This window comes from Heterodontus francisci, chromosome 6, assembly GCF_036365525.1.
Source record: "Heterodontus francisci isolate sHetFra1 chromosome 6, sHetFra1.hap1, whole genome shotgun sequence".
NCBI classification, from domain to species: Eukaryota; Metazoa; Chordata; class Chondrichthyes; order Heterodontiformes; family Heterodontidae; genus Heterodontus; species Heterodontus francisci.
The window spans coordinates 59,974,154-60,001,793 of NC_090376.1; the positions used below are offsets into that span (position 1 = coordinate 59,974,154).

A 27,640-nucleotide genomic window follows, 5' to 3' on the forward strand; every position below is an offset into this window, starting at 1 on the left:
AATAAATTTCAACTTTTCTTCTTTCAACCTGAGAAAGCCTGTTTTTGCTGGTTTCTTTGCCTTATAATTGGAAAGCGGTGAACAAGGATTCACCAAGGGGGAGCTAAAAAAAAGTGTGTTTAAAATTAAACCCTGTTACGGTAAGACCAGGTGAAGGCTGAAAGGGAACCCTAGACCTCTTTCTCACCTCGTCATAACAGGAGAAATTTCTTCACTCAGAGGGTTGTGATTCTTCGGAATTCGTTAATGCAAAGAGCTGTGGCTGCTCAGTTGTTGAATATATTCAAGACTGAGATTGATAGATTTTTGGAGTCTAAGGGAATCAAGGGATGTGGCGATTAGCCAGGAAGGTAGAGTTGAGGTCAAAGATCAGCCACGATCTTAATTAATAGCAGAACAGGTTGAGGGGCCATATAGCTTAGCCCAGCTCCTATTTCTTATGTTCTGATGTTTCATGTTTACCTGATTTCTCCCATGAATCATGGCCAGTATCACACCAGAATGAATTGCCAACACAATGATACAGGCATTTGTCAAGGAAAAGCTTTGGACACATATAGTAAGCTTGAATGCCAGAGCATACAAAATACAATGTCATAGACTCATAATTGATGTGTGCATTAGGTTTTTCTTTTTTCTTTTCAGTATTATTACCTGTGGCATTTAATATTTACTGGCCAAAAAAAATCTTACTGGCTGACAGTCTCAAGCATCTCCATCTTGAATGTTCCTCAGGTCAAGAGGTGTATATAGAGAACAATTTGCTAACCGGGACATACGATGGAATTGCAGATATAGAACTGGATGGTTGTAGTTTGTTTAGTCTTTTTTAAATTACTTCAGTTCCAGTTTTTTCTTCAGTCCATCATAATCAATCACCCTCTATATATTACTCTTTAGGTAAAGTATTGGGTGAATTCGTCACTAATTCCTTTGAACTTACTTATGAAATATCTGTATTTGCTCGGCCTGCATAAAGGGCATGAAATATCTAACCAGAAACAGTATTGAAAACAGAATCAATAATAGCTTTTAAAAGGAAAGTGGATAAATATTTGATAAAAGAAAGAAAATTAAAACGGTTATATGGAAAGGGCAGGGGAATGGGACTAGGTGGATTATTCCTTCAGAGAACTGGTGGAGCCCCAGTGGGTTAAGTGAATTCTTTCCGTGCTGCAAAATGATAGGATTGTAGAATTCAGAACAGCAATTTTCCCCAATATCCGTGGGCTATGATTTCAGCAGTTTCACTAGGATTGGAGTTAAGGCATCAGCTGGAGGCTACCTAATTTGTTATAGGTAGAACTGAAAATTCAGCATCTGACTGCCTTTGGGTTATGGCAGGTGCTGGGCAGTGGAGATCCCAGGCCCATTTCCCTTCCTTCACCCAAGTGCACACTGAGTTCCTCCTTACCTCCCTACAAAGGGTGACTGATTCGATAAAAAAAATCTACCTTTTGTTAGTTGTCCAGGCCACTTCCCCGGCCTGCCCTTCCCCTGTGTCATAACTCTCTTGACTTACCTAGTAATACTTCAGATCATGACTGAGCCTGGGAAGTGGTAACTCCATCTCCCAGTTTTGGCCCCTTGGTATCATAGGTCTTGTAAGAGGTAAATGGAGGTTCTGCTCCTTATAAGACTGACCAACAAATTACAGAATTGGTGGGAATCAATATAACTATAACTCTGTCATGTTACAGTGGGTCCCTCTGGACTCCTGCCAGGAGTTGGCAGAACCCACAAGGAAATTCGGGGTCCAATATGTTTAACATAGTTACCCTCCAGGTAGGCTTCATTTCCACCAATGGTCAGAAAGGTGTGCCTAGTTCGGCCGGTCCTTCTGAAGGTCTAGGATGCAGGAAACCCTTAATCAGGGAGTTCACAACCAAAACCCATCCCTCCTTACGATGATAGCCATGTTTGGGATGTTTAGTTTAGTTTAGAGATACAGCACTGAAACAGGCCCTTCGGCCCACCGAGTCTTTGCCGACCATCAACCACCCATCCCATATTCCTACCACATCCCCACCTGTCCCTATATTTCCCTACCACCTACCTATACGAGGGGCAATTTATAATGGCCAATTTACCTACCAACCTGCAAGTCTTTTGGCTTGTGGGAGGAAACCGGAGCACCCGGAGAAAACCCACGCAGACACAGGGAGAACTTGCAAACTCCACACAGACAGTACCCAGAATTGAACCCGGGTCGCTGGAGCTGTGAGGCTGCGGTGCTAACCACTGCGCCACTGTGCCGCCCAAATGGGCAGAGTCTTTAGCCCTAACAGGCCATACAAAAACAAAGGCCATACAAGATGTTTGGGCACAACACTAAGGCTGCTGTATCTGGGCCCTTCCAGCAGTTCTAGTGAACAAGGGTTGAAGTTACAGGAGGAGCACACCAGAAGGCTTAGATTTCAAGGACCTTTTGCTCAGAGTTTGTAATGGCCTATCAAGCGACAGGCAAGAACATTGGGCTTATTCAAAATAGAATTTGATTCTAAGATGGGAGAGGTAATGCAGTAGAGTTCATGTGCTGAATTGCCTCTACTCATCCCTGGCTTTTCCTATGTTCTAAAAATACTTTAGAGGTGGAACCGGATGGTGAAGTGTCTTAAATATTGACCTTTGTTTCCTGGGTTCAAATCCAGCCCAGAATGATGGAATTAAAGTCTCGTCTGTCTCTGGCTAAAAGTGACCTTATCCCAATCTCAATGTAGTTCCTAGTGGGCAAGAACCTACTGCACAAAATTGTCCCACATTTGGCATTAATTGGAATCTCACTCAGAGAGGCTACAAGATGGTTGGTTAGTTTTCGCATGTACACTAACAACACCCAGCTCTACCTCATCACCACCTCTCTCGACTCCTCCACTTTTGCTAAACTATCAGACTGCTTATCCGACATCCAGTACTGGATGAGCAGAAATTTCCTCCAAATAAATAATGGGAAGACTGAAGCCATTGTTGTTGGTGTCCACTCCAAACTCTGTTCCCTAGCTCTGACTCCATCCCTCTCCTTGGCAAGTCTGAGAGTAAGCCGGTCTGTTAGCAACCTTGGTGTCACATTTGATCCAGAAATGAACTTCCGACTTCATATTCGCGCCATCAGTAAGACTGCCTATTTCCACCTCAGTAACATCACCCAATTTCGCACCTGTCTCAGTTCATCTGCTGCTGAAACACTCATTCATGCCTTCATTACCTCTAGACTTGACTATTCCAATGCACTCCTGGCTGGTCTCCCACAATACCTTCCATGAACTTGAGGTCATCTAAAACTCTACTGCCTGTGTCTTAACTTGCACCAAGTCCTGTTCACCTATCACTGCGTGCTTGCTGACCTACATTGATTCACAGTCAAACAATGTCTTGATTTTAAAATCCTCATCCTTGTTTTCAAATCCTTCCATGGACTCGGCCCTTCCTATCTCTGTAATCTCCTCCAGCCCCACAATCCTCTGAGATATCGGCACTGCCCTAATTCTGGCCACTTGAGCATCCCCAATTTTGATCCCTCCATCATTGGTGAGCTTGCCTTCAGATATCTAGGCCCTAAGCTCTGGAATACCCTCCCTACACCTCTCCACCTCTCTACGTCATTTTTCTCTTTTAAGGCACTCCTTCAAACCTACCTTTTTCACCAAGTTTTTGGTCATCTGACCTAATATCTCCTTATGTGGCTCAGTGTCATATTTTTTATAATGCTCCTGTGAAGCATTTTGGGACCTTTTATTGTATTAAAGGAGCTATATAAATTTAAGTTGTTGTTGTGGAGGAAATGGAAGGAATGCCATACTAGTACAATGGGGATAAGCCTTCAGAATTTAGGATTGAATTGTCAGCTGCACGACAAGAGGCATGGAATGCTGATACAGGGGTAAAAGATTCAATTAAGCCCATTAACGGGCAATGGGATAATGATGCAGACTCACCCTATGTATGGTCGAAATGATACAGGCAGTATGCAAACTTCCTCACTGTATCACTTTGTTAATATGAGGCACCCGTTGAGCTACATGCATGCAATTGATAGCTCACTGCATCACTGGGTATCTTGCTAGTCTCGCAAAGTCATGTGCCCACTCCTCCTGTTTCTCTTTGGTTAAAGAGAAGACAATGAAGTGTCCTCTCCTGGCATACAGGGTCTCTGTAACCTCCATGATGCAGCAATGTACAGCAAACTGTGATATTTTGGTAATGTTGCTGGCTGTCACCTGGAAGAATCCACTTGTGTAGAAATTGAGTGGCTGCTGCTCTTCATGGTCACTGGTAATGCTGGCCTTGCCCTGCAGGTTGGCTGCAGGTCCAGGTGGAGGGCACAGTTCAGTGACCACCTCCTTGGTGAAATGTAGGTGCCTCACACAGTACTCATGGCTGAGGTGGAGGTAGGAGAAGTGCTCCTTGAATACCCTAGGTGGGTATGGCCTTCTGTTGAACTTCCTCCTCCTCCCTCTGTACACAGTTTCCCTTGTTTGCTACCTGTGCTCCATGTCCCTGTCATGCTGCAGCACAACAGGGGCTGCATGTATAGCATTCATGATTGCAGGCTTTCTGTTGGGAGGCCGTCAAACTCCTTTGACCTGCTTGGAAACACCCAGCCCCACTCCCTTCTGACTCTAATAACTCCTCCAACACTGAACTCACTCTGCAGCAGCAAAAGAAAGTCAAAGGTACCTCACCTGAAAGTCCCATGCTGATGCATTTAAATAGTGCTAGTTGGGGGAGGGGTGGGGTGGGGTGGGGTGGTGGTCCCTCAAGGTCCAAAATGACAGGCTTGGCTCCAAATCAGTGTTTGACGTTGACTGATGTCTCGATCTGCCCATTCTGCATGCTTTCAGCACACACATGGTACTCCCGCGCTAGTGCCCTTAAAAGTGCAGCATGCCGTGCGGGTCACATCAGAAGGACTGGAAATGATTTGGCCACTATTTTACGGTCCCTGGGCTTCTGTAACACTGATACTAACAGCGCTACAGAGATGAGTTTCGCAGTTAGGTAAGCTTAAATTGGAATAAAAACACAACTTGCATGTGTTAAAAGTAAATCTGCATGGAACCTGTGACAACTTCCACTGGCAGGACAGTTGGTAACCAGAGGGAGCAGTTTTAAGATAATTCGCAAAATAACCAGAGGGAAGATGAGGATCTTTTTTAATGCAGTTAGTTATTATGATCTGAAATGCACTGCCTGTCAGGGTGATGGAAGTAAATTCAAAAGGGAAATGAATAAAGACTTGAAAAGGAAAAATTTGCAGGACTATGGGGAAAAAGCAGGACAGTGGAACTAATTGCTTAGCTTTTTCAAAGAGCCAGCACAGGCATGATGGGCTGAATGGCTTCCTTCTATGTTGTATGATTCTATGCTTTATATTGCACCATTAATGTAGAAAAAAAGTTCCAAGGCACTTCATGAAGTCATAATCAAGAAAATGAACACTGAGCCAAAGAAAGAGATATTAGAAGGGGGAACCAAAAGTTTGGTCAAACAGCTGAGTTTTCAGAGGATAAAGGAGGAAGGGGAAATGGAGATCTGAAGTGGTTGGGGAAGGAATTTCAGAGCATGGGCACCTTAAGACATGGATACCATTGGTGGGGCAAAAGGAAGGGGGATTGCACAAGTCAGTGGAATGGAGAGCTTGGAGGGAGTAGCAGGGCAGGAAGTGAAAATTGAAAGTGAGGCATGAGGTCATAAAGTGATTTAAACTCAAGAATGAAGATTTTAAAATTGCTACAATGGGGTCTGGGAGCCAATGTAAGTCAGTAAGAAGAGGTTTGATAGGTGAGTGGGACTTGTTGTGGACAGGATACAGACAGAAAATTGGGTGAGCTGAACTTTATGGAGGAGGTAGGATGGGTGGCCAGCCAGTAGAGAATTGGAATAGTCAAGTTTGGAGGTGGCAAAAACATGGAGATGGGCTGTGGTAGGAGCAAGGCAGGTAATGTTGTGCAGGTGGGACTGGAGATCTTTGAGGTGGAGAGGACATAGGGGTGGGGGGTGGAATTTTAATGTTTTGAACCTCTGGGAGCTGGGGAGTCCCGTAGCATGTGGGAAAACCAGAAATATCTATAGAGCTTTGTCAGTGGCTTTTTTATCCCAGACACTGCATCTGTAACTGGCTTCCAGATTTCCTGACCAATTAGCATGAGCATGCAAGATGACAACCGGCATGCGTCTATTTCAGCAGAACTATTGAAAGGGGATCTGTGAAGATGAAAGTTGAGGGATTATCCAGGTGGGGGAAGAGAGGAAGCAACTGTACTAATGGATTCCCAACATGGCACAGCTGTGCCTCGATTCACAGATGCCTCCCTAGACCTGATGCTGCAGTGTTCAAGGGCATGCAGGGAGATACTCTTCTCTGCCAATGGGGGAAAAAGCCTGCCTCAGAGAGCAAGAAGGCACGGCTGGAGATCGCTGAGGAGGTTAGCAGCAGGAGTGTTGTGTCACACTCCTGGATAAAGTGCCAGAAGCGATTTAATGACCTAATCTCTGCAGGAAAGGTGAGTACAATGGCACATGCAACTGCATCCTTAATATTTCAGGTTGATGTCCGGAAAAATGAGGTACCAACCTGGTGAAGCTACAACACAGGACTACGTGCATGCTAAACAGCAAAAGCCTCATGTGAGAGACAGAGCTAAGCAATTCCACAGTGAAAGGATCAGATCAAAGCTCTGCAGTTCTGCCACATCAAGTCGTGAATGGTGGTGGACAATTAAACAACGAACAGGAAGAGGAGGTTCTGTGAACATCGCCATCCTCAATGATAGCAGAGCTGAGCACATGATTGCAAAAGACAAGGCTGAAGCATTCGCAATCATTTCAGCCAGAACTGCTGAATAGATAATCCATCTCAGCCTCCTCCTGAGATCCCCACCATCACAGATGCCAGTCTTCAGCCAATTTGATTCACTTCACAAGATATGAAGAAACAGCAGAATGCACCGGAAACAGCGAAAGTTAAGGGTCCTGACAACTTGCTGGCTCTAGCACTGAGACTTGTGTTCCAGAACTAGCCCCACCCTTAGCCAAGCTGTACCAGTACAGCTACAACACTGGTGTCAAAATGACATTGTGAAAAATTGCCCAGGTATGTCCTGCCACAAAAAGCAGGACAAATCCAATTCAGCCAATTACCGCACTCTCCTCTCAATCATCAGCAAAGTGATGGAAGGTGTTGATAACAGTGCTATCAAGCAGCACTTACTCACCGATAACCTGCTCACCAATTTTCAGTTTGGGTTCTATCAGGACCACTCGGCTCCAGACCTCATTACAGCCTTGGTCCAAATATGGACAGAAGAGCTGAATTCCAGAGATGAGGTGAGAGTGACTGCCCTTGGCATCAAGGAGCTCTGGTAAAACTGAAGCCAGTGGGAATCAGGGAAAATTCTCTACAGTTGGAATCATACCTAGCACAAAGGAAGATGGTTGTGTTTATTGGAGGCCAATCATCTCAGCCCAGGCTATCACTGCAGGGATTCCTCTGGGCAGTGTCCTAGGCACAACCACCTTCAACTGTTTCAACAATAACCTTCCTTCCAACATAAGTTCAGAAGTGGGGATGGTCACTGATGATTGCACAGTGTTCAGTTTCATTCACTACTTCTCTGTTGAAGAAGCAGCCTGTGCCCGCATGCAGCAAGACCTGGACAACATTCAGGCTTGGACGAATAAGTGGCAAGTAACATTTGTGCCAAACGTGGCAGGCAATGATCATGTCCAACAAGAACCACCTCCCCTTGACATTCAATGGCATTTCCATCGCTGAATCCGCCACCATTAGTATCCTGAAAGTCAGCATTGACCAGAAGCTTAAATGGACCAGTCATATAAATATAGTGGCTGCAAGAGCAGGTCAGAGGCTGGCAATTCTGCAGTTAGTAACTCACCTCTTGGCTTCCCAAAACCTGTCCACCATCTACAAAGCGCAAGTCAGGAGTGTGATGGACTACTCTCCACTTGCCCGGATGAGTGCAGCTCCCACAAGACTCAAGAAGCTCGACAGTTTAAAGCAATTTGCTTGATTGACACCACATCCACCACTTTAAATGTTCACTTCCTCCACCACTGGCGATCAGTGTGTACCATCTGCAAGATGCACTACAGCAACTTGCCAAGGCATTTTTGACAGCACCTTTGCACCCTCTGATCCCTTACTGCCTGGAAGAACAAGGGCAGCAGATACATAGGCACACCAGCACCTGCAAATTCCCTTCCAAGTTACACACCACCCTAACTTGGAACTATATTGCTGTTGCTTCACGGTCGCTGGGTCAAAATCCTGAAACTCCCTCCCTAACAGCACCGGGGGTGCACCTACACCACAAGCCTGCAGCAGTTCAAGAAAGCAGCTCACCACCACCTCTCAATGGCAATTAGGGATGAGCAATAAATGAAATAAATGAGCCATGCCAGTGACTCACACATCCCATGAATGAATAAAAAAAGTTGAAGGGCACTTCCAGATTTGTCCAGGTGCCTGAAGCGTAACTTCAGCACCCCGATTGTTTGCTTTATTACGTCATCATATGGCTTTGATTGTTCCTCACTGGTGTGAACAGCCATATTTTAAATGGATGGCCCTTGTCTTCAAGAAGCCAGCTGATATGTCTGTTCCAAGGTCTGAAGACAACAGCGATGGTTGACTGGCACAGGATGAATGAATCATGGCAACTCCCTGGTAATCTTCACAGACATCTGCATGATGATTGTTTTGTGGTTGCACAAGAGCTGCAAGTTGAAATGGAAGACTTTACTGTTCACAAAACTCCTGGGTGATCTGGGAGTGCCTTGACTGCCACAGGCTGTGTTTTGTGCAGCCAGCAGGGGTCCTGACACCAGGCCCAAAAGGCGAGAGGAGCTCTGCCATGGTCCTTTTGTGGGACCCCCCACCCAACTGTATTTATCAGCGCTCGGTCAATTAACTGCCCATACCGGTGACCCATCCTTTTAAGGACAGGGATCCTGCCTCCAAGAGCTGCCGGCCAATCAGAGGGCTGGCAGCTCAGCAGTGCCAGTGGAAGCAGTGGCCACTGCTGGAACTGCAGCAGTCACCACACAAGGAGCAGCTCTGGAGCTCAGACTGCAGGTAAGTGGGGGCGAGCTCGCCGGGGCCAATCCGGCAGGCCTGGGTTGGGCTTGCGTTGTTGAGGGCAGGGGGGTGGGTGACGGAAGAGGGGTGACCTTTGCCGCCAGGTGGCCTCCGTGGGTCAAAGATTGCCTATGGACGAGGGCTCCCCCCCATCTTCATTAAGTCCACATATGGCACAGGCACCCCACGGCCCTCAAGTGGCCATTAACTTAAAGGCCTCAATGGCCCCTGGGCGGGAAGGCTGTTCTCGGTCTTCCCCACACCAGATTAAATTGAATGGGCACTATGCCCCCCATCTTCCCACGCAATTTTATGGGTCCCCCGCCTCTGTTCCTAAGGGCCTATAAAATTCAGCCCCATCTGTGCAGTCTATCACAACTTGCACCTGTGGGAAGCCAACCAGAGCCACAAACTCAAGCGCCCGCTCATTCTGACTGACCTCATTGGTGGCAAAGTGTACATAATTGCCTGGCAAATATAGCATCGCTAACCTATGTGATGCATTTGTGGGCAACTGACTATGATATTTTGCAAATTTCTCCTGCAGATCCCTGGAATGAGCTTGAGGCAGCATATCTTCTGGCAAACTGCAAATGTCTGCGACAGCCTGACACAGTATCCTGAGCCTCCTGAGGCACCGTTATTCAGTCATGTCGAGGAAGCTAATCCTCTGCCTATGTACATTTTGTTGCGTCCATCAGACCTGTGCTCATCTTTGCTCTCCTGTGGAACGGCAGGTCTGTGAGGAGAGGGCTGCTCCTGTTGCTGGTTCCTCTACTGCTGGGGTTCTTGCTGCTGTTCATCTTGGTCTTCAACTGAGCATAAGCTTCACCCATGTTGATCTGTTGTATGACAGATGGAAAGTGGAGATCAGACCTGCAATCCTCCCAAGTAGTGAAATTCACCTCCAAAGTAATGGAAATCACTTCGAAAGTTGTGAAAGCACACTCTCAGAACAAGTACTGAGAGCAAAAGCCTTTAACTTAGGCAAGGAAGCAGATGAGAGGTTTCAGCACTTATGGTATTTTTTGCCTATTATTTCTTCAGCTGTGCTGTCACTTTGCTTTCACTGGTGAGTTCCAGGAAGCTTGGGAAACCTTTCACCCACAGTTAAAGTAAAACCCCCTGCTAAAATAGCTGTTATTGAGTTATTAACATACTTAAATTGGCAACCTTCATCTTCTGGTTTCTCGCATGTAGTCTAACATGCTGCAACTAAATGCGGAATTCAGCAGGTTGGAGCCAGCTTCCCAATGCACTGTCAATTTCAGCCCTCTTAACCACCCAGCCATTCCCAAACGCACTTATTCATTGAAGTTAAAATTCCCCCGTGAGGTCATAAATTCAGCTTAGGGTCAAATTCTATTTCTGGGCACTAATATCCTTCATCTTGATGAGCACACACAAAAAAAGCTTCAGTTGTTTGGAGAGAGAAGAGCACTGTGTCATATTCATCGTGATGACATGATGTATAACAATGCATTTGGACACAATTTATGTCATCACACTAAATATTTGAAAATACTCAAAACCCATCTCATGAACAGTGCCTCATTAAATGATCATTGCTGAATATATCTAACATTAGTGGCGGTAACTGTCAGATCATTAGCATGTTGAAAACTGCATAAGACAGTTTTTTAAAGCTGCCCCATGGATGTATTCACATTTATGCTCCCAAGAGTATATCTGCAACTACAGAGGTGAGAATCAGACCTCATTAATTCTACATTTTGAAAGGAGTAATTAAAGAAAATTTGAACTATCTTACAGTGGCTATAACTTTGAGAGATTTAATTGTTAAGTGGCTGTGTAGTAAAGAATAGTGGAGGCCAATGAAAAATGGTAGGGTAGAAATTACTGTCAGTTATATTTTGGAATGCTTAACGGTCTCATATCAAACTCCTCTCTACATTAGTTTAATGGATGTGTTAACCTGCTATGTTATTGCTTCCACTAAAACAGCACAGAGAGGAATTGTGTACATGTGCATAAAACATTTGTGCAATAACTCTGCATGTTTTAAGCAAAATGGTCCAGCAACACACTTTTAAATGGTTCCAAGTTTAGTTGAATGGACTGCCAACACTTTTCTCTTTGCTTATACTTACATGCAGTGATCTTATATATTCTCAGCATACATGGAGCAATTAGTTATTTAAAATGAAAATTACTAAACAGGTGTATGCTCCACTCAGCTTTTCAATAGTCTAATTGACTTTACCTAAAAGGGGAATCATTGACAAAATTGCCCATGAAGTGCAATTTTGAGCAGTTGTAAATGTGAAACAAATTATCCGAATTATCATCATCGATATTATTGCATCAGTCTTTGTTAAGTAGATCCTTCAAATCCAAGATCACTCAGTATGAGATCACTTCATGATGTTGTCTCATAACCATTGCTATTTCCAACACTTGTTTTCAATGTTACAGCAATGAGATGCAAATTTTGTTGATTTCATGCATACGGATAGTATTTTGACAGAATAAAGGTTAAAAAAAATCCAAATGCCACCACGATAGTGAGACTAACTGGTTTGAATTCCCTTGAGTTTAGAAGGTTGTGGGGTGATCTAATCGAGTTCTTTAAAATGATAAAAGATTAATTAGTGTAGCTGCAGAGAAGCAATTGCCTCTAGTGGGGGAATCCAGAATAAGTGCAGGGTGGGGCAATTTTAAAATTAGAGCCAGGCTATTTATGCATGAAATCAGAAAGCACCTTTTCAAACAAAGGGTTGTGGACATTTAGAATTCTCTCTGACAAAAGACTGTGGATGCAGGATCAACTGAAATTTTCCAGACTGAGATCAATAGATTTTGGTTGGATAAGGGTATCAAAGGATTTGGAGAAAAGGCAGGTAAATGGAGTTGAGGTACAAATCAACTATGATCTAACTCAATGATGTAACAGGCTCAAGGGGCCAAATGGCTTACTCCTATTCCGATCTTATGTTTTCCTAAAACCCTATAATACAAAAGTTTATCTTTCTGAAGGACACTGGGAAAATCATTTTTTAAAATTTATTTGTTGGCACTGTAAGCAGGCACAAAAATTGACTTTTAACATTATCTAAGGTAAAACCCAAGTCATTGAAAGTGTAATGATAAGCTCAAAAAACAATTACCAATGTTTTATGTTTTCTCAAATAGAATTTTGGCTGACCTCAATTGGCCTAATTTTCCTGTTTAACAAAAGAACAAGAATCAACCTGGCTGTTCTTTTCAGCATATTCATTAAGTTGTCTGCTATTGCTAATAAATATAATTACTTGTTATTGATGCCTGCCAGAAAACAACACAAGAAAAGAACTGAAGAAAATCAGATACTTTAGCATCTTACGAATATTGTGCCTAGAAATTATCAAAGGAAAATGCACACAGTGGGCTGAATTTTGTTTTCTCACTGCCAGCAGCTGCGGCCGGCAAAAAAATGGTGGCCCACATGCACGGGCGATGCGCCACTACGTGCAGTGGCTCATTTAAGCATTGAATTTTGTTCCACTCCCGATGTCAGGCTCCGTGGCAGGGGGTTGGGGGCCGGAAGATTGGAGCGGCAGTGGCCCCCATGGAGCCAGACACCGGGAATGCTGGGTCCAATCTTCCCAGCGGTGGCGAGGCTCAGTGGTGGCCCCCCGTCCACTCAGCAACCATGTCCGACTTTAAATATTTAAATAAACTCTATGAATACATATAAATTGAATTACCTGTGATCTTACCATCGGATCTGGATCTTCCGTGTGACAAACGGCATTCAGGCGCCTTCACTTGCCCGTCTAAGGAAAGCTGGCACCACTGAGCTAGGGAAGGGGGGATCTTAGGATTTTTAGTGTAGCGGGTGGAGGGGATGGGGTGACCTCTGCATTTTTAGTGTGTGGGGGTAAGGGGTGACCTCTGCAGTTTGTGCCGTTGTGGGGAGGGGAAGGGGTCAACACTGCACTTTGTGGGGGGAAACGGGGCAAATATTTATTTTCGATTTAGAGGGGGTGGTACGGGGTTCAACTCTGCAGTCTCTGAACAGGACTGGCAGCCCTTTAAAAATGGCGCCAGTGCCTGTGCACAGACAGCTGGCGCCATTCACGGCGTCGCCAAGGCTGTCCTGCCACATGATTTTGGGGGGTTGGGGGTGCCCGCCGTCTATATTTAAATGAGCCGCTGCGCTCAAGATCATGGTTGCTCGTGGCCCATGCATGTCGGCTGCCTTTTTTTGCTCCCAAAACACAAAATTCAGCCCTAAATTGCAGAGCCGATGCCACCCCTCCGCACCCCCCCGCCTCAATCACGTGGCGGGAGTGGCCTCCGCAATATCGTGAATGGCATCAGCTGTCTCTGCACAGGCGCTGGTGCCATTTTTAATGGCTGCCAGCCCTGCTCTGAGAATGCAGAGCTGAACCCCGTCCCCACCCCACTACACCAAAAATAAATGTTGGCCCTGTTCCCCCATCCCCAAAACATTTTGATTGCAGAGTTGTCCCCTTCGCCTCACAACTGCACAAAGTGCAGAGGTCACCCCTCCCCTACCTTGGTGGCACTAGCTTTCCCTGGATAGGAAAGTGAAGACTCCTGAGTGCAGCCCGTCGCACGGAAGACCCAGATTCGATGGTAAGATCCAGGTAATTCCATTTAAATGTGTTCACAGAGTTTATTTAAATATTTAAAGTCAGGTCCCAACGCCGAGCGGAGGGGGGGCTGCCATAGAACCTCACTGCCGCCGGAAGGATTGGGCTCAGTAATGCCAGTGTTGGGCTCCATGGTGGGCCTCGCCAATCTTCTGGCACCCCCCCTGCCCACACCCCGCCATGTAACCCGACACTGGGAGCTGAACAAAATTCAGCCCAATATTGCCATATCAGAATACTACAAGTCCTTAGTGTAGCATTTTATCATATATATATTTTTTTAAATTTTAATTATGATTATGGGGTGATAAAATACAGGAACGTTCAATTATATACAAGCAAAATACCGCAGATGCTGGAAATCTGAAATAAAAACAAGAAATGCTGGAAATACTCAGCAGGTCTGGCAACATCTGCGGAGAAAGAAGCAGAGTTGAATTTTACGCCGCCCCCAGCGGGTCGGATGGTAGCAAGGGGGTGACATAAAATTGAGCGGGAGGCTCCAGGAGGCTGACCCGCCCCACTCCTGCCTCCGGTCAACTTTACGGCGGTTGGGCGGGGCGGGGTGAGGGGGGGTGGGGAAGGCCCGCATGCCTGTGGCCAATCAAGGCCCTTAAGTGCCCACTTATCGGCCACTTAAGGGCCCTCACCCGCCACCCAGCGATAGCTGCTGGCCTTTACGAGCCCTGGGGGGGTGGGGCATGGCAGTCGGGCACAGGGTACCTGATTAAGGGACGCCCCCCACCCCCCAAACGACCACTCCAGCCTCGCCAGGGAAGGACCGATCCCTCTGTCTCCAGGCTCCATGGCGTTGGCTGGGCTTCAGTCCCAGCAGTGGCCACCGCTCCCTAAGAGCTGTTGGTCCACTGATTGGCCCTCAATTGGTGGAAGTCCCGCCTCGGGACAATTAAAGCTCGGGGACCCGTAAAATACAGGACGGATCCCCGGGCTAGGCGGAAGCGGGTTTGCCACCGACTTTTACGTTGGTGGCGAATTCCCGTCCGCCTAAGGTAAGATCCAGCCCAATGTTTCAGGTCAGTGACCTGTCATCAGAACTGGCCAATTCTGATGAAGGGTCACTGACCTGAAACGTTAACTCTGCTTCTCTCTCCATAGGAACGTTCAATTACCTTCCTCCTAATCCTTTGATGTTATACTGATTGCTATGCGTGACCTTGACATACACACAGAACTCACAGAATAGCACCCTCTATAAAAACAAAGGTGACCGCGGTGACTGCAACAACTACCGTGGAATCTCCCTGCTCAGCATAGTGGGGAAAGTCTTTGCTCGAGTCGCTCTGAATAGGCTCCAGAAGCTGGCCGAGCGCGTCTACCCTGAGGCACAGTGTGGCTTTCGTGCAGAGAGATCGACTATTGACATGCTGTTCTCCCTTCGTCAGATACAGGAGAAATGCCGTGAACAACAGATGCCCCTCTACATTGCTTTCATTGATCTCACCAAAGCCTTTGACCTCGTCAGCAGACGTGGTCTCTTCAGACTACTAGAAAAGATCGGATGTCCACCAAAGCTACTAAGTATCATCACCTCATTCCATGACAATATGAAAGGCACAATTCAACATGGTGGCTCCTCATCAGAGCCCTTTCCTATCCTGAGTGGTGTGAAACAGGGCTGTGTTCTCGCACCCACACTTTTTGGGATTTTCTTCTCCCTGCTGCTTTCACATGCGTTCAAATCCTCTGAAGAAGGAATTTTCCTCCACACAAGATCAGGGGGCAGGTTGTTCAACCTTGCCCGTCTAAGAGCGAAGTCCAAAGTACGGAAAGTCCTCATCAGAGAACTCCTCTTTGCTGACGATGCTGCTTTAACATCTCACACTGAAGAATGCCTGCAGAGTCTCATCGACAGGTTTGCGTCTGCCTGCAATGAATTTGGCCTAACCATCAGCCTCAAGAAAACGAACATCATGGGGCAGGATGTCAGAAATGCTCCATCCATCAATATTGGCGACCACGCTCTGGAAGTGGTTCAAGAGTTCACCTACCTAGGCTCAACTATCACCAGTAACCTGTCTCTAGATGCAGAAATCAACAAGCGCATGGGTAAGGCTTCCACTGCTATGTCCAGACTGGCCAAGAGAGTGTGGGAAAATGGCGCACTGACACGGAACACAAAAGTCCGAGTGTATCAGGCCTGTGTCCTCAGTACCTTGCTCTACGGCAGCGAGGCCTGGACAACGTATGCCAGCCAAGAGCGACGTCTCAATTCATTCCATCTTCGCTGCCTTCGGAGAATACTTGGCATCAGGTGGCAGGACTATATCTCCAACACAGAAGTCCTTGAAGCGGCCAACACCCCCAGCTTATACACACTACTGAGTCAGCGGCGCTTGAGATGGCTTGGCCATGTGAGCCGCATGGAAGATGGCAGGATCCCCAAAGACACATTGTACAGCGAGCTCGCCACTGGTATCAGACCCACCGGCCGTCCATGTCTCCGTTATAAAGACGTCTGCAAACGTGACATGAAATCGTGTGACATTGATCACAAGTCGTGGGAGTCAGTTGCCAGCATTCGCCAGAGCTGGCGGGCAGCCATAAAGACAGGGCTAAATTGTGGCGAGTCGAAGAGACTTAGTAGTTGGCAGGAAAAAAGACAGAGGCGCAAGAGGAGAGCCAACTGTGCAACAGCCCCAACAAACAAATTTCTCTGCAGCACCTGTGGAAGAGCCTGTCACTCCAGAATTGGCCTTTATAGCCACTCCAGGCGCTGCTTCACAAACCACTGACCACCTCCAGGCGCGTATCCATTGTCTCTCGAGATAAGGAGGCCCAAAAGAAAGAAAGAATCCTTTGATGTTATACTGATTGCTATGCGTGACCTTGACATACACACAGAACTCACAGAATAGCACAGAACACATTCTCAGCAGTTCAGTTCTTTGATTTCCCGGTAAGTATTTTTAATAAGTAAAAGGGACATCCTTGACTCCTGACCATAAGTAGACGTTCTGCTTCTGTCCAATCTTTTGTAATACATAAGGTGCATGCTATTTGATGATTTATACCTCTAGTGTGTAATTTTATATTTTTTGGTGCCATGTAAAGTGGCACTCACCTTATTCTGCCTATTTTCAACAAACTGCCCTTATTAATGTTTATGTCTTTTTATGGGAACATGCATGCAAGCTTCTAGTCATTTTTCACAAGATGTCAAACAGCAACTGTGCTGTGACAGATTTAACTTTACGAGCACATTGTTCTTCATTGCTGATGGCTTCTTGACTTGTGTGGTCAAGTCACCATGACAATGTCTTCATGCACAGCAACACAGCAAAAAAACTGTGTATAAATTACATTCATTTGTGGATTCCAGCCCACCTTCAGATATTGGGAAATCACATAGATACCCAACCCAACTAATTTTGACTTTGAAATCTTATTTAAATATGGTTCATTCTAACTATCAATTGATTGATTCCCTATCCCTTTTAAAGTACCTTTCCCTAAATATTTTGATGTTATTCCACTGAAGATTAAAATAAAAAAAGCTGTTTAAAGTGTAGTTTAATTTCAAGGATAACTAATTCTCACTTGTTGCTCCAAAGGACACTGACACTATTAGTGAATACATTTGCATGTGAATGTTACTAGGTGACTATGTACTTTTTTGCATAAATCTAAACCAGCAGTGCAAAATTCTGCATAAGCTTGAAGAGTGCAAATTGCAAGTGCTGGTAGTCCTCCTCCACCCTAATTTCAAAAACATAGAGAGTTATATTACTTCAAGCAAGGCTGATGTTACTGTTCCATTAAATCTATGTCGGATTCCACCTTATGTTCCATAAAATCAATAAATGCAGTAAATGGTGTCTTTATTGAAAAAAATCTTCGGCCGGAATTTTACGTTGGGCAGGAGGCTCCGCCCACCGGCCGAAAAGTCAGAGACGAGCCCGCCTCCAGCGGACCTGGGGAGCCACGCTGGGCTTTTTCACTCCCCAGGCCATTATCTGGTCTTGGGCACGACTTCCTGCCTCCTTTAGGCAGGAAGTCCCGCTTAATGGAACTGCCAGCCAATCAGCGGGCTGGCAGCTCTTAGTATAGCAGCACCACCGGGAGCGGTGGCCACTGCTGGGACTACTCCCAGCCATCAGAAGGAACAATGGTAAGTGTCTCCGGCGAGGCCCCAAGAAATCAGCTGGGCCCCGGCGAGGCAAATAGGGGTCGGTTAGGGGGGAGGGGAGAGTGTTGTGCAGTGGGGGCTTCAGGGCAGCCCTCTGTGGGGCATAGGGCTCCTGATCAAGAGGGCCCCCCCCCCAGCCCGCAAGAAATCTGGCGGTGTTCTTGGGGCTTTTGCCATCCGCCCGCGTGGATAAAATACCCGCAGCAGTGGGAGGAGGCCCTTAAGTGGCAGTTAATTGGCCATTTAAGGGCTTTGATTGGCCTGAGGAAGGCGGGCCGTTTCTTGCTGCTGCGCACGGGTTAAATTGCAGCGGGGGGGGGGCAGGAAGGTGTCGTGAATGGCCCCCCCCCCAACCCCTGGTCTCCCACTCAATTTTACAAACCCCCCCCCTCCACCCCCGCCACCAGCCCACTCATTGTGGGGCCATAAAATTCCGGCCTTAGTTTTTTTGGTCAATATTCTAAACTAAGGAACCAGTTATCTTATTCTAAATATTTTCAACAGCCACATTTTTAACCATTTTCAAAATGGAGAGTTAGGAAATGAGATTGCACTACTGAAAACAGCAGCATATATAAATATATGCAATTGAATAGAAATTTAGTTTAAGCAAAACAAAGAAATATTGCTTAAACATCCAAAATAATTGCAGGAATTGTCACTTCTTGAAGTTTTGTGAAGTGTGAGGTAATGCACTTGGGGAGGGCAAATAGGCAAGGGAATACACAATAAATGGTAGGATACTGAGAAATGTAGAGGAATAGAAAGGCCTTGGAGTGTATGATCACAGATCCCTGAAGGTAGCCAGACACGTAGATAAGGTGGTTAAGAAGGCAAACAGGATACAAGAGCAGGGAGGTTATGAAAGAACTGTATAAAACACTAGTTAGGCCACAGCTGGAGTACTGTGTATAGTCTGGTCACTGCATTACAGGAAAGATGTGATTGCACTAGAGAAGATACAAAGGAGATTTACAAGGATGTTGCCAGGACTGGAGAATTTTAGCTACAAGGAAAGATTGGACGGGCTGGGGTTGTTTTCTTTGGAACAGGGGAGGCTGAGGGGAGATTTAATTGAGCTGTATAAAGTTATGAGAGGTCTCGATTGAATGGATAGGAAGAGCCTATTATCCTTAGCAGAGAAATAAATAATCAGGAGGCATAGATTTAAAGTTATTGGCAGAAGAATTCGAGGGGAGTTGAGGAGAAATGTTTTCACCCAGAGAGTGGTGGGGGACTGGAACTCACTGCCCGAAAGGGTGGTTGAGGCAGAAATGCTCAGCGCTTTAAAAAAAATTATTGGATTTGCACTTGAAGTGTCGTAATCTACAGTGCTATGGACCAAGAGCTGGAAAGTGGAATAAGCCACTTCTTATTCGGCTAGCACAGATACGATGGACCAAATGGCTTCCTTCTATACAATATATTTTCTGTTTCTGGTAATATGCCGCTCTCATTTAAGAAGGTAACAGATTTGCTTTTCAAATACACATGCTTTACATTGTTTAGCTGGTCTCCATTCAGGTACATATTCAGGGTATCTTTATTACACAATATTATTTTCAGAGATAAGGTGGGACCGTAGATATGTTTGTTTTCTTCCTTTGTTAGTTTGTTCTCCCCTCTCTTGGTGCCAACCTATGTTGGAGCACCGATGCAGCACTTTGTTTCCTCTTCCAGGTTCCCATTCTTTATATGTGACCTAGACAGTGAGGTGTGGGGGTGGGGGGGGGGAGGGGGCGGTGGTGGCAGTGGAATTTTCCCAGGTAAGCAGAGGCGGGTTTGCATGCATGCAGGGAGTTAGATCCCCTGAAGTCAACATCATCTGCCCTTTTCCAGGTTTCTGCGGGGTGAGTTTGAAGGATCTTTTGGTTAAATTATTAAGGTACCTAAAAAGTCAATTAACACTTGTTTTAACCCTCAAGTATTAATTTTCAAGCCAGGGAACTTGTTTCCCGACTTGTCAACAGCGCAGTAGGATAACCAAGGTGAGTGCATTGCGGGAAGAGCTTCTTCAAAGCTTTCTTAGCTTGTCTGTTTCACTGATCAGTGAAATTGAAGAGCTCCGGCCAAATGAGAGGCTGCTGTTCAAAGCACTTCTTCTCTCAGAGAGTGCTATCACTGTTAGAGAGGGGATTGCCAACTTGGTGGAAGACACTTCACCTGTCTAACACTTCACTCACCTTCAGCTGTGCTTCCTTGCTGCCAGCCTTCACCACAGCATGGGAGCAGCTTGTGCAGCTCCACCTTGCACCTCTGCTGAGGAGCAACAGCAGAAGCTCTACCACCAGCAGCATCAGCAGCAGCAGGAGCAACACCAGTTGCAGTACCAGCCGCCTTCTCCTCTGCCGCATGCCCCTCCACAAGGCAGAGGGGATGGGCACTGACATCCAACTGGAAGGAAGTAAGACCCCAACACAGGGTCGACAGGCTCTCCCAGCATGTGTGAGCTCCAGTGCCTCAGGAGGCTCAGGTTATCATGGCAGGTTGTTGCTGATGTCTGCAACCTCCTGGAACAAGGCCTTTTTCCCAATGGAGCAGCTGGACACACCAATAGTAGACAAGGTGCCTGTCACTGGACAGCCGCACCCCCCCCCCCACTGCCCCCATCCGCACTGCACCCCAGATCTCTGCTTCTCGCCAAATTGTGTGCTCTATTCTGCAACAAGAGAAAGTAGAATGGTGTGAGTGTTGGTAACGGCTTTTGTGGCTAGGAGGGAAGGACGACATTTGTAGAGGGTGACAGTGAGACATGGGTGGAAGAGGGCAATAGGCTGAGGGTGAGTGTGAGTGTTGGCTGCTCAGATGGGGATGTGAGGCGCCTGCAGTGAAAGGAATGAGTGGAGCTGCAAAGTGTGTTGTCCTGAGGAGTGCTGTGCAGGAGAATGCTGGGAAAAGCAGCGTACGGGGCTTGACACCTGAAAGTGTTATGCCACTCGCCTATCACGGCCTCCTGGGGACCTGGATCCTCTTGGTGCACTGTCTCCAGGTTGGACGGACCACACTTCTACTGCTGACTGCTTTGGCCACTGTCATCCATGCCTGCTTGGTTGGAGAAGTTCTCTTCTTCCTCCGGTGCTTGCAAGAGCCCACCTCACTGTAGACCCTCAGATTATTGCAGCATGAACACCAGGTCTCCTCTCCATTCCTATGGTTGCTGCAGTCTCAAAAATCCAAGTGCTGGTGAGTCCTTGTAACCCATCCTTTAATTAGAAATTTGACAGATCCAGTGCGGCATCCCGCCCACCTTCCCTAATTGGTCGGGCATTCCAGAGGTGCAATGCTAATGTCTGTGGCTGAGTTAAAGGGCCACTGCTAACCCTGCCCATTAGCAAACGGGGTTCCTAACCTGAAAATGGAATGATGAACAGTGGGACCAAGTCCAGAATATTCTGCCCTGAATGTCTCCATTGTGGGGGTTGAGGTGTGAGAGAACCACAACCCAATCCAACTCTATCCTCAGCCAACACTGACTCACATACATTTACCAGTAGGTATCACAGGACAGTGATCAGGAGTGGAAAATCTGGCTGCTTTCTTTTCATCTCTTTAACCCAGGACTGCTGAGGCCAACTATAGCACTGCTAAGCCAGCTAAGATCAGGTAACTGCATGCAGTCCAGAGATCAAAGGTGGGACCTTCTTGGGCTGTATTATTCAGTACTTCATTAGGTAATTTATTTATCCACAAAATCTCCAGAGGGACACAGCTTTTATTTTGAAAGAAAGTGCATTAATTAGAAAAGTAACCATAAGTCTTTGCACTGTCTACCTTTTAGGTATGACTTTGTAGAGGTGGAAGACATCTCTGACACAAATCGAATTATTCGTGGAAGGTGGTGTGGAAATAAGGAAGTTCCCCCAAGACTAATATCGAAAAGCAATAGGCTAAGGATAACCTTTAAATCGGATGAATATTTTGTGGCCAAGCCTGGATTTCGCATTTATTACTCTCCAGTGGAAGTGGTAAGTAATATCCATTAGTAAATTTGTAACTAGGATCACAGTTATGATTCATATTTCCATCAGTGGGCTTTTCAATTCACAGTTTAGTTGCATGATGCAGTTTATATAGATGCTTTGGAGACACTGTCAGTTAGGTTATTGCACTACAGTGTGATGCAAAAAGTCCTGTGCGATAATATCATATCCAAAAATATCCCATATAAAACATCTAGAGAAAAAACAGAAAATGAAAAGTCCGTACACTTCAACTGTTCTCCAATACGGTAGAGTTTTTATACATTCTCTCCTAATTCATTCTAAAAGCTGTCTGGAAATATTCATAAATCACAATATTGCATCATATATGGGGGTCGGGGGTTGGAAGTATTTTGTCCAAAAACAAAAAGTGGAAGCGTTCCATTTAAGAGGGTGAAAAAAAAAATATTTGAGGGTTGGAGGTATTCTGTCTTCAGAAGATTAGAACTAATGTGGAAATAATCTGCTTGAAGGGGAATAGAAGTATTCTATCCAGGGAGGATGAAAGGATTTTATTTGAGGAGGGGAGGAAGTCTGAGAGGGTGGGACAGAGGTCCTCTATCTGAGGGGGATGAAAATATGAAATTTAGAAAATTACAATGCTGCCTTCCTGTTTTCCGAATCGTTGTAATCGGTGATGTGTTTCTCTTCAAGATAAATGCTCAATTTGATCTTGAAGACGTTTAAGCCTCACAATCTTCTTTGGTAAGCTATTCCCAAAACCAGCTATGCTCTCAGTGAAACACTGCATGCTTGCTTTATTCCAGAATCAATCTCTTTTCAGCTGAGACTCATGTTCCCTTATTCTGTTATCTGTATGAAATCAAATAACTTGTACTGGTCCTTTACATCTTTGAATCATATTAATTTGAATACAGAAACCATATCCCCATCAGTGCTCTTTAACTAGAAGTGTCTAAGGCTGATACTGCAGTGCAGCATTGAGAGTACTGTATTATTTGGAGCTGCTCTCTTTTGAATGAGGCATTAAACCAAGGCTACAGGGATGCCATTGCAATGTTAAAGATGGGCACTGGAGCTGTCCTGGCTCATGTTTATCCCTCAAGCAATATCACCAATGTGGGACCTTGCTCTATGCAAATTGGTTGTAACATTATTTAAGAACAACTCAAAAACTGGCAGTGAACATAAAGAAATGAAATGTGCTATATATATGCAAATTCTTTCTTTAAGACTGAAAAAGATAGAGAGATAAATAAATTAGTGAATAAGAAAGAATGAGAAAATCTACGAACAGGGCAAGCATGAATAAAGCATAGACTTTTTTGATTTATTATGAAGTTGTGGATTTAGCATTTATAATAATAAAGCTATTCCAGATGTTTTACTGAAGTGAATGAAATGAACAGCTTTTTCAATGTTCCATTGAGCAGTTTATAGGTTAAATGCCTGGTGATAGACTTATCCCTAACCCCTGCTATTTCTCATTTACATGCTGCTCCTTGGCGTCATAATTCAAAAGCAAAGCATTAGTTTAAATGTAGGATGATGCGTCCAACGCTACCTCACCACCACTTCTCTTGACTCTTCCACTGTTGCTAAATTATCAGACTGCTTATCTGATGTCCAGGACTGAATGAGCAGAGAATTCCTCCAATTAAATATTGGAAAGACTGAATCCTTTGTTCTTGTTCCCCACTCCAAACTCCATGCTTTAGCTATTGACTCCATCCCTCTCCCTGGCGACAGTCTGAGACTAAACCAGTCTGTTTGCAACCTTGGTGTCATGTTTGACCCTGAGATGAACTTCTGACCACATATTCACGACATTACTAAGGAGCCTTTTTCCAGCTCTGTAATATCACCCAACTTCACCCCTGCCTCAGCTCATTTGCTGCTGAAACCCCCGTTCACACTTTGGTTACCTCTAGACTCGACTACTCCAACGCACACCTGGCTGGTCTCTCACATTCTACCCTCTGTAGGCTTGCGGTCATCCAAAACTCTGCTGCCCTTGAACTAACTCACACCAAATCTCGTTCATCTATTACCCCTGTACTCGCTGGCATACATTGGCTTCTGGTCAAACAATGTCTTGATTTTAAAATTTTCATCCTTTTTTCAAATCTCTCCATGTCCTCAACCCTCCCAATATCTGTAATCTCCTCCAACCATATCAATCTGCATTCATTTAATTCTGGTCTCTTGAGCATCCCCGATTTTAATTGTTCACCATTGGTGACGGTGCCTTCTTTTGCCTAGGTTCTAATCTCTGGAATGCCCTTCCTACACCTCTCCAACTGACTTCCTCACTTTCCTCATTTAAGACACTCCATAAAATGTACCTCTTTGACCAAGCTTTTGGCCATTTGACCTCATATCTCGTTATGTGGCTTTGTTTTATAATGATCCTGTGAAGCACCTTTGGACATTTTATTACATTAAAGGTGCTATATAATTTTAAATGATTGTTGTTTGATACAAAGATCTGTCAATTGTCAATTTCACCTGCAGTTTATAGGATGTTTTCTATTCAGTTATGATACTATTTGTAAAATTAAATCTGCATTTATCAGATATTAACAGTACCAAAAATGTTTAGATGGAATAAAGATGCGAACTATTTTTCATCTTGTATGAAGAGAGACATAAATTTATCTGTTTATACCCCGCCTTCCCGCAGGCTAAATTGAGAGAGAATACTGGCAAGAGAAGAAGACAGAGAAACCACATATTGAATGTTACTGACATCAATGTGGACATGTCTGAATATGATGCCATGCAGGTCTGCATTGATGTTCTCCATTGTGTGTCGATGAGAGGACAAGTAAACTGAGTTGACAGCCTCGCAAATGAGCATCCTATGGGATAGCTGATGCAAAAACTTCAGGAAAAGATCTGTTATTTCCCAAAAGAAAAAGCATTGAGGTTTCTCACAGGATATCTTGTGAAATAAACAAGTGTATTGGGAAAGAGTAGCATCATAAATGATAGACATATAAACCACTTTCCATAGATATCTGTAGGTCTTTTGGAAAATTACAAAATGTTACTGTTTGATTGAGGAATGCATTTGATTAAAAAATATGAAAAATACACAATCTGTTTTCTGTAAAATAATTACTTAGAAAGATAAACGTTTGTCATGCTGCATGCCTTGGTTGAGCAAAACCAGTTACATACACAATGTAAGTATTTACAATTAGTATTAACTGCTGTCATTTTGTTTATGCTTTCTCATCTGATCCTGACAATTGGAATAAGCAGTCAATGTAACAGAAAATGCTAATGCTAACATAATAGAAATTCTTCACTGCAAGTAAATTGAATTATTACCGTTTTCATAAAAATAACTACTTGTATTTATAAAGCATCTTTAATATAATAAAACATTCCAAGGCATTTCACATGAGCATTGCCAAGCAAAATTCAACACTGAATCACAAAAGGCAATATTACGGCAAATGACCAAAAGCTTCATCAAAGAGATTGGTTTTAAGGAGTATCTTAAAGGAAGAGAGAGAGGCAGAGAGGTTTAGGGAGAGAATTCCAGAGCTTAAGGCCTAGGCAGCTGAAGGCATAGCCACCGATGGTGGCATAATCAAAATTAGGGATGCTTAAGAGGCCAGAATTAGATGAGCACAGATAGAGAATGGTTCCAGGGATGAGGAACTTCATTTACGAAGCTAGATTGGAGAAGTTGGAATTGTTTTCCTTGGAGAAGGCTGAAAGGAGATTTGATAGAGGTGTTCAAAATCATGAGGGGTGTGGACAGAGTAGTTAGGTAAAATCTGTTCCCACTTGTGAAAGGAGCAAGAACAAGAGGGCACAGATTTAAAACAATTGGCAAAAGAAGCAATGGCAACATGAGAAAAAAACTTTTTCATGCAGCAAGTGGTTAGGAGCTGGAATGCACTGCCAGAGAGTGTGGTGAAGGTAGGTTCAATCGAGGCGTTCAAAAGACATTAGGTAGTTACCTGAAAAGGAACAATGTGCAGGGTTACAGGAAGGCGGCGGGGGAATGGAACTAAGTGAATTGCTTATTCGGAGAGTCAGTGCAAACACGATGGGCCAAATGGCCTCCTTCTGTGCTGTAACAATTCTGTCATTCTGTGTTCTCGGAGGGTTGTGGGGCTGGAAGAGATTAGAGAGATCGGAAGGGGTGAGAGCATGGAGGGATTTGAAAAAATTGAAAACAGAAGGATGAGAATTTTAAAATAGAGGTGTTGCTTCATTGGGAGCCAATGTAAGTCAATGAGAACAGGGGTGATAGGTGAACGGACGGTGCGGTTTAGGACACAGACAGAAAAGTTTTGATGACCTCAGGTTTACGAAGGGTAGAATGTGGAAGGCCGTCCAGGAGTGCATTGGAATAGTCAAGTCTAGAGGTAACCAAGGCATGGATGAAGGTTTCAAGCAGCAGATTAACTGAGGTATGGACAAAAACGGGCAATGTTACAAAGGTGAAAATAGACAGTCTTAATGATGGCGTGGATATGTGCTTATCTCTGGGTCAAATATGACAGCAAGCATGCTAATAGTCTGGCTCAGCTTTAGACAGTTGCCAAGCAGAGGGATGAAGTCAGTAACTAGGGAACAGATTTTATAGCAGGGACTAAGGCAATGTCTTTGATCTTCGCAATATTTAATTGGAGAAAATTTCTTTTCATCCAATACTGGATGTGGGACAAGCAGTCTGATAATTTACTAACAGTGGAGGAGTCGAGAGAGGTGGTGGTGAGGTAGAGCTTGGTGTCATCAGCATACATGTGAAAACTAACGCTTTGTTTTCTGATGATGTTGCCAATGAGCAGCATGTAGTTGAGAAATAGGAGGGGGCCAAGGATAGATCCTTGGGGGACACCAGATGTAACGGTGTGGTAGTGGCTACTATTAGATCAATAAGAATGGAACCAGGTGTATGCAGTTCCACCCAGCTGGATGACAGTAGAGAAGTATTTGAGAAGGATGATGTGGTCAACTATGTCAAAGGCTGCATACAGGTCAAGAAGGACAAGGAGAGATAGTTTACCTTTGTCACAGTCCCACAGGATGACATATGTGACTTTGCTAAGAGCCGTTTCGGTACTGGGACAGAGGCAGAAACCTAATTGGAGAGATTCAAACATGGAGTTCGGGAAAGATGGACACGGATTTGGCAGGTGACAAAACGTTCAAGGACTTTGAAGGGGAAAGGGAGGTTGGAGATGGAGTGGTCGTTTGCAAGGATGGTGGTTTTTTTTGAGGAGAGTGGTGATGACGGCAGACTTAAAGGGAAAAGGGACAGTACCTGAAGAGAGAGAACTGAGTACATATGTTGAAATTCTCCCATTATTTGTCAATTCATATGAAATTGCAGAGACAAATGTCGATTCTGTGCTCTGCAATGGCATCATGTAGACTCTTATATGCATTTTATCTGGTCTTTTTGCAAGGTGCTAATGACAGTTCATCCTTTATTATCCTACCCATAAAGAAACCCAACATCTGTACCATGTTATTATAGTTTTGATACCATTATATTATTATATAATATGATATATATAATAAAGCTATTACATAATAAAACTATTATATAGTATAAACTACAATATATAAACTATTTATAGTTTTTAGATAGAGCTGTAAACTAAAAGTGGGGATGGGATGGGTGCAGGTTCAGGTGAAGGGAGATTTCGAAATCTAAAAAGTTGAGACAATAGAACAGTGTACCAGTCTGAATAAAGACAAGCAGAGTGGGACAGGAAGGGGCAGAGAGATTAACAGTAATAGTGCATCAGTGAATAAGGTACAAGCAAATAACAGTAGTAAAAAACTAAAATTAAAGGCTCTTTAT

The 27,640-nt window shown here is 44.6% G+C and overlaps 1 protein-coding gene across 3 annotated transcripts in view; it reads left to right on the top strand.

Annotated features, from left to right (window-relative positions):
* Positions 1-27,640, top strand: part of pdgfd (platelet derived growth factor d) — a 215,649-nt gene that overhangs the window by 100,246 nt on the left and 87,763 nt on the right. For all 3 annotated transcript variants that reach the window (XM_068033754.1, XM_068033756.1, XM_068033755.1), the window contains exon 3: positions 21,642-21,828. In XM_068033754.1, coding sequence (XP_067889855.1) covers positions 21,642-21,828 — 187 coding nt within the window. The remainder of the gene's footprint in view (positions 1-21,641; positions 21,829-27,640) is intronic.